Below are 7,069 nucleotides of genomic sequence, written 5' to 3'. Positions count from 1 at the left end.
GTTGCTTAGTTTTTGCAAGTCTTTTGAAAATATATCCATCCTCAACACAGTTGTTTGTAAGTTTATATAGGCCTTCACATAAATTGCATTAAATAGATGGTCATAGACAGTCAAAGAACTGTCAGTGACATGCTGAATCAAACCCACCACAACCTTACTTACCCTTATTCATCACTACAATTCCATTACATTACACTGAGCCATTAGTGTGTCCCGTTTAGCCTTGTGTGGGGAATGGCCCGACGCTCCGACCCTGGACAAATGCTCTGTCTAAACGCAAATACCGTTTCGGAAACATTTGGAATTTAATTTTCATATAAATAGAGAAATATTTTATTATATCCAAAAGATACACTTACTGTACTCAGTTTAGGACAGTTGCACCCAGTTGTATTTTGAGAAATACATGCGATCCATTCGGAAATGTGGAATGGAATGGACCAATGGAAATGAGAGCGCGAGGTGAGAGGATGTGTGGTAACGGAGGTGGTGTGAAAACAGCCAGTTGCAACTTTGCAAAACTGCTCACAGTAAGTGTATCTTTTGTATGTAATAATAATACAATTGAAAGAATCTTTCTCGCTTACATGAAAATTAAGTTACCAAAGGTTTATAAAACCGTATTGCTAGAAGGATTAATAACGTTTCTAAACATTAAAACAGAGTGTTGGGATTGTAGTCATTTATCCAGCTGTTGTCCATACATTCAATTGAGAACTCAAGGGCTGGGTACACTGTAACTAAATATTGTTAAGTAACTGGTTCCACAGCCTTTTTTTGTTTGTTGGTTTACTCAACTTTTCATTTATCATTTTCCAACATGAGAAAACTTAGGCAAAAATTCAGTCAACTTATAATGTGTTTCCTCAATTTTGTCTCATATGTGTGAACTAGAAAAATATTATTTTACCAACAGAAAGAGGCTGTGGAAATAACTACAGGCACAGTGTTTTTAATGTATATATCTGACAGCTGATTACATTGTGCATGTTCATTTAAACAGTAATTGGTATTCAAACTCACAACCTCTTGATTCACAGCATACCAATTTTCCTGCTATGCCACCACGTCTGTGTCAATAACATATTTGACATAGATGATTGCATTGTGCATGTTAATTTCTACAGTAATTAGTATTCACCTGGGATTTGAACTCACAACCTCTTGGTTCATAGCATTCCAAACTTCCTGCCACGACACCATGTCTGTGTCGTTAATGGATTCGACAGTATTTTATGGGATGACTGCCTTTGTTCATGCCAAGATCCTAAAGATAGTTTTAATCTATCTGGGTCATCATTTTTATTTTATCTACAATGTAGGTCTGCCGTTAGGGCTCATGGTGTTCCTTGGCAGTCAGCTTTGACGCTACATCCTATGCCATTTTTTTTTTGTTTAAGATCGAAACAAAGGGTTGCCAAAATGTATAATTTATTTACTGTCAACTTCTTATAAACCTCTTCCTCTCTATACTCAGTGGAATAGAGACCTTCCGGGTTTGGATCAATGTTTTATTTGGGACCCGGTGTAGTCTAATATTCAACAATCGTCTCGGTATCCTGATCACCAACGGATCCATTATACTTTTGTACACAGCATTTATCAAACTCCTCGTAAACTCTATCATATAAAACATTTTAATGATGCTTCCTGTACATTGTGCCATCTTAATGAACCTGGTGCCTTTATACACATAGTTTGGGATTGCCGTCTGTTATCTATATTCTTGGATTAAATAGCTTTGAATTTGGCCACTGTTGTCAGAAAATATTCCTGCATCTCCTTTTGTTTTACTTGAAAGAATGTATCTGTTTTTCATTTATCTCTATGTCAGAAGTGCATTCTTCTCGCTGGCCTAACGCCTGCAAAAAAAATGATTGCAGCACGATGGAAGCCTCCACACTCTCTATCCGTCAATCGATCCTCACTTTTTTGAATGTAATTTATATGGAGCATTCAACTTCTCGCATTCATGGAGCTAAAGAAGACAATGAACCAATGGCTTCTTGCCGCTAAAAATACTTCTTGGTGTGTTGCTCTGTGTTTTATTTTGCTGCGCCACTCGGGAGCCATAAGCACCACCAACATTAGACACAGAAAAATCTAAAATTGCTTAAATAAGTAAATCAAATCAATCAGATTAATTGATGATAATTGACACAGACATGGTCGCATAGCCGGAAAATCTGAATATTATGAACCAAGAAGTTGTGAGTTCAATTCCCAGGTGAGGACATGTTGGATCATAAGGTATACATAAATTAACATGCACAGTCTGATCATATAAGTCAACGTGTATCAATAATGCAAGTTGAAAACATTGTATGGTAAAAGTGCTGTGTGTGTAACTACACTGAACAAAAATATAAATGCACCAATTTCAAAGATTCTTTACAGTTCATATAAGGAAATCAATCAATTGAAATAAATTAATTAGGCCCTAATCTATTGATTTCACATGACTGGAAATACAGATCTACATCTGTTGTTCACAGGTACCTTTTTTGGGGGGGGGGGGGGGTGGATCAGAAAACCAGCCAGCATCTGGTGTGACCACCATTTTGGCTGGGGTAGGCTGTCATTATATATAAGAATTTGTTCTTAACTGACTTGCCTAGTTAAATAAAGTTTTTTTTTTAAATATGTGGACTGACCAATGTTTTACACCAATGGGCGTTTTCTAATATCAAGGAAAGCCCACATTAAGAAACGCCCCGAATTGCGGTCTGCAATTTCTTCATTTTGCACTTCTCCGCTGATTCGAGAAAATTGTAATGTGCGTGTGCTGTGCGTGATTACGTTCAATAAACGTAGTCGTCATACGTTAACAGGCTAAACTTACTACGTTGCTTTTTGTGGAGGAAATCAGACGGGTGAGTTTAACATAACATTTCTCGCCATGCAGCTAATTTAGTTACATGTGTATGATTTATAATCAATGTAATATTTAACCATACAAGAGGCACACAATGACCGATAAATCTAACATGCGAAATGACAGTATCGGCTAAGAGAGAGAAGTGACTAGCGCTGTCTTTCTTTCTCGACTGAGACGGCAGGCTAACGTTAGCTAGCTATGTTGTCAATCCTAGAAACTTGGATACAACAGGTCTCATTGTTTTGATTCCCCCTGGGGGTGGGTAACGTTAGTTCAAATCAAAGTTAGCAGTCTAGTTAACGTCAGTTTGTCGCCGTTTCAATGCGAATAACAACACCGAATATATCAAAATATAATGGCCGTAGCTAGCTACGTTAATGTTATGTAAAAGGAGAATGCTGTCGAGCTCGGAGATTAGCCAACGTTAGCTAGCTACCTTGCTGACGATTGCTTACCCTCGAAGAACAAAACACCTACTGTTCGCTAGCTATCTTCGTTTTTGGTAGGACTATATCACGATATTTTTTCTATGTGAAAAATGAACATGAAGTAAACTCAACTTTTTGGTCCTTTACTAACAAGCTGTATATAAATTGGGTTAACTGTAGCTTAGAAAATAAATATTACACTGGATAATAAATAAATGTGTCACTAGATGACAACATAATGTTTTGTTTTCAACATTAGGGCTGTTTTCCAAAATAAGTGAAAGTTCCTTCGTTTTGTTTCCTTGCCACGATTCTAACGAGTATCGCGATACAGGTATTGTCAGGTCGCTAGCTCACATACTGACCACACTGCTCGTGTTGTAAAATAAATGTAGACATGTTATTAAATCATTTCATCCACACTGCTCGCGCAGGTCTGCGTGGACAGGTGCTAAAATATAATAATTGGTTCTATTTATGAAGCTCAAGTCCTGCCTCTCCCATCTCCTCATTGGTTTTTAGGAGCATATACCCACATTTTTCATTTTACCTAGCTAAACTTGCCCCCTGTCATTGTTAACTAGCTAGGGTATCGGGACCCTGTTCCAGTCTTCTTTTCATGGTTTAGTTGAAAATAGTGTTTCAATTGTTTTTGGATAATTGACTATTGATATCATCATTCCCGTATTGTTTACTGTGTTTCCCGGAATCGGAAGTTCGTCTCAAAAAAAAACATAAATCTGTGCTATAACCTTTGTTTCCTTTTGGCAGTGAGACATTTGAAGAACCACCAATAAGCCTAATGCTACAGCGGCAACATTAGCAGATATTACAGTAAGTAGCTACTACAGAATCTCTGCCTGTCCTGTGTGTATCTAAATAAACTGCTTTAACTTGTTCAGTGTATTGGTTGATTTAATTTGACAACTGTGATGCTAGTAGCTCACATTAACATCCTTTTGTGTCAATAACGGTCTCCCCCCCCCCCCCCCCTCCCCAAAGTACTTCCTAAGGATGGCTAGCTGTGGTGAGGTTGACCACTCTGTGAGCTCGCTCCCATCCAGTAAGAAGGGGAGTGGTGACTCTGCCTGCTCTGGTTCCAGTGGCTCATCACCTGCCCTGCCTGTCCCAGAGTGTGCCATCTGCCTGCAGAGCTGTGTCCACCCTGTCCAGCTACCCTGCCGCCATGTCTTCTGCTTCCTGTGTGTGAAAGGGGCGTCCTGGCAGAGCAAGCGCTGTGCTCTCTGTAGACAGGAGGTTCCCGAGGACTTCCTGGAGCACCCCACTCTGCTGTCCCCCGAAGAGCTTAAGACCGGAGGGCGGGCCGCCGCAGGGGACAACGCCTGGTACTATGAGGGGAGAAATGGCTGGTGGCAGTATGACGAGAGGACCAGCCGTGAGCTGGAGGACGCTTTCTCCAAGGGCAAGAAGACAGCTGAGATGCTGATAGCCGGGTTCCTGTACGTGGCCGACCTGGAGAACATGGTGCAGTACCGGCGCAATGAGCACGGCCGCCGCCGCAAGATAAAACGGGACATTGTGGACATCCCCAAGAAAGGGGTGGCGGGCCTCCGCCTGGACACCGAGGGTGGCACGCAGGGGTCCGCTGCGGCAGGGAGAGGGAACTCTGCAGACGGGGCTGATACTTCAGCAGCCTCAGTGCAGCAGGCTGCAGCAGCTCCAGCTACCTCCACAGTCCTGTCTGCTCCTGCCAGGCCTCCCACCTCTCTGGGGGGCCAGCCTGGCAGCCCCACCAGCCCCTCCCTGGAAGACACCCTGGCCCTGCTCCACATCAGCCCCACAGATGCGCCGGAGAGGGCTGAAGTTGGGGAGGGAGAGGAGGGGGAAGAGGAGGCCACTGCCACACCCTCCATGTCATCTGGTCCTAACACCTCTGTGGATGGGTCTGGGGACTGGAGCGATGAGGATGAGGGGGATGGGGAGGCAGTGGAGCCCCGGGAGCAGAGACTGCATTTGGGGGAGAGCCCAGAGGACAGGTCCCCCCCTGGGGCTGAGGCCTCCAGCAGCAGTGTGAGGTCGCGAAGGCCTGACGGCCAGTGTACTGAAGTGTGAGCTCAACTAATCATGAACCTCTGCACTGTAGCTAACATTCTCAGCTAACATAGGACTCTGAAACAGATTAAAACCAACCCCTGCAAACAACTGTCTCAAGGCAAGGAGACACTCTCATTATATTAGACTTTTAAAGATAAATTACCCCCTGAAAATTAGTTAGTCAAAATTTACTGGTGGGCCTTAGGAGCAGTCTTTCCCCATACAACTTGTTAGTTGAGCTTTGAATTGTTGTTTTGTGTGAATTGTTGGGATGTTTGAACGTCCTCATGCCTGCAGACAGTATGTGATGCAGCCGTGTTGAAAGATGGAGACTTATTATTTTCAGAGACATGCATTTAACTGAATCAGGTAGCAGCCTCTTATCAGCTAATCAACAGTTGTTTTGATCAGATCAGTGGTTGTTTTCCTCTCTCTGCAGCAGCTTTGTGTGTTGAGTTCTAGGCTCCTCCAAAGTGATTAACACCATGCTCCATGGCCTCTGATCAAAAAGGTTAGTAGACAACATTTTCATTTGTGTTTCAAAAGCGAAGCAATGTTCATAGTGTTCAGTTGCTGATTATTCATCTGAAATGCTAGTCTGTTTCATAATATGTGCATGTGTTTTAAGAGAGGGGTTGGATTCTTAAACACTACTGGTGAAGAGGACTGATGTTTTTGATTTTAGTTTAACTGTTTTTTTCTTTGTTTTCCTATGGTTGTAAATTCTATTGTGTGATTACTAAGACAGTAAGAGAAGAGCCATGGTTGCTAGGTGGTTTGCTGGCTGTCTCCTGCAAAACATTTGAAGTTTTAAATGTTATTGTTTTTATATTTCTTACCAGCTGACTGTCATTGTCATCTGTTGAGCTCAATTTTACTATCATTATAATAACCTTTACTTTCTGTAACGATTTTTGGTTTGTAATCTTTTACATGGTATGTGATTTTAAATAAAATGTGTGTATTCATCAACCCAAAATGTTGATTGGAAGTATTGTTTTTGTTTGATGAAAGCAAAAGGTGAGCTGATCACATGCCAACACAACTAGCGACGTCATGCAAGAAATAAGCTGTCTTGTATCAAATCTGGTCAATGTATTTTTTTTTACCCTGCTAGTTCTCATGTGACTACACTATATAAACAACTATGTGGACACCCCTTAATTTGTGGATTTCGGACATAACAGTTGCTGACAGGTGTATAAAATCGGGCACACAGCCATGCGTTCTCCATAGACAAACATTGTCAGTAGAATCGCCTTACTGAACAGCTCAGTGACTTAACGTGGCACCGTCATAGGATGCCACCTTTCCAACAAGTCAGTTGATCAAATGTCTACCCTGCTAGAGCTTCCCAGGTCAACTATAAATGCTGTTATTGTGAAGTGGAAACGTATAGGAGCAACAGCGACTCAGCCACGAAGTCGTAGGCCACACAAGCTCACGGAACGGGACCACTGAAGTGTGTAAAAATCCTCTGTCCTAGGTTGCAACACTACTGAGTTCCAAACTGCCTCTGGAAGCAATGTCAGCGCAATAACTGTTAGTTGGGAGCTTCATTAAATGGGTTTCCCTGGCTGAGCAGCGGCACACAAGCCTTCGATCAGTTTGGGGAAGACCATTTCCTGTTTCAGCATGACAATGCCCCCGTGTACAAGGCGAAGTCCATACAGAAATGGTTTGTCGATCAGTGTGGAATAACTTGACT

The 7,069-nt window shown here is 42.0% G+C and overlaps 1 protein-coding gene across 2 annotated transcripts; it reads left to right on the top strand.

Annotated features, from left to right (window-relative positions):
- The first annotated feature begins 2,760 nt into the window (after positions 1–2,760).
- LOC109901871 (E3 ubiquitin-protein ligase rnf146) lies at positions 2,761–6,340 on the top strand. Of its 2 annotated transcripts, none has more exons than XM_020497865.2 (3): positions 2,761–2,873; positions 4,078–4,140; positions 4,309–6,340. In XM_020497865.2, exon 3 carries the CDS (start codon positions 4,321–4,323, stop codon positions 5,377–5,379), a length of 1,059 nt encoding a protein of 352 aa, XP_020353454.1. In that variant the 5' UTR covers positions 2,761–2,873; positions 4,078–4,140; positions 4,309–4,320; the 3' UTR covers positions 5,380–6,340. The 2 variants fall into 2 exon arrangements, with proteins under 2 accessions (XP_020353454.1, XP_020353455.1); XM_020497866.2 differs by having other exon boundaries at positions 2,868–3,380.
- The last annotated feature ends 729 nt before the right edge of the window (positions 6,341–7,069 follow it).

Source organism: Oncorhynchus kisutch, linkage group LG13 (genome assembly GCF_002021735.2).
Source record: "Oncorhynchus kisutch isolate 150728-3 linkage group LG13, Okis_V2, whole genome shotgun sequence".
Taxonomy (NCBI): Eukaryota; Metazoa; Chordata; class Actinopteri; order Salmoniformes; family Salmonidae; genus Oncorhynchus; species Oncorhynchus kisutch.
The sequence above is the reverse complement of the archived record's forward strand: the minus strand, read 5'-3'. Positions and strand labels throughout refer to the sequence as shown.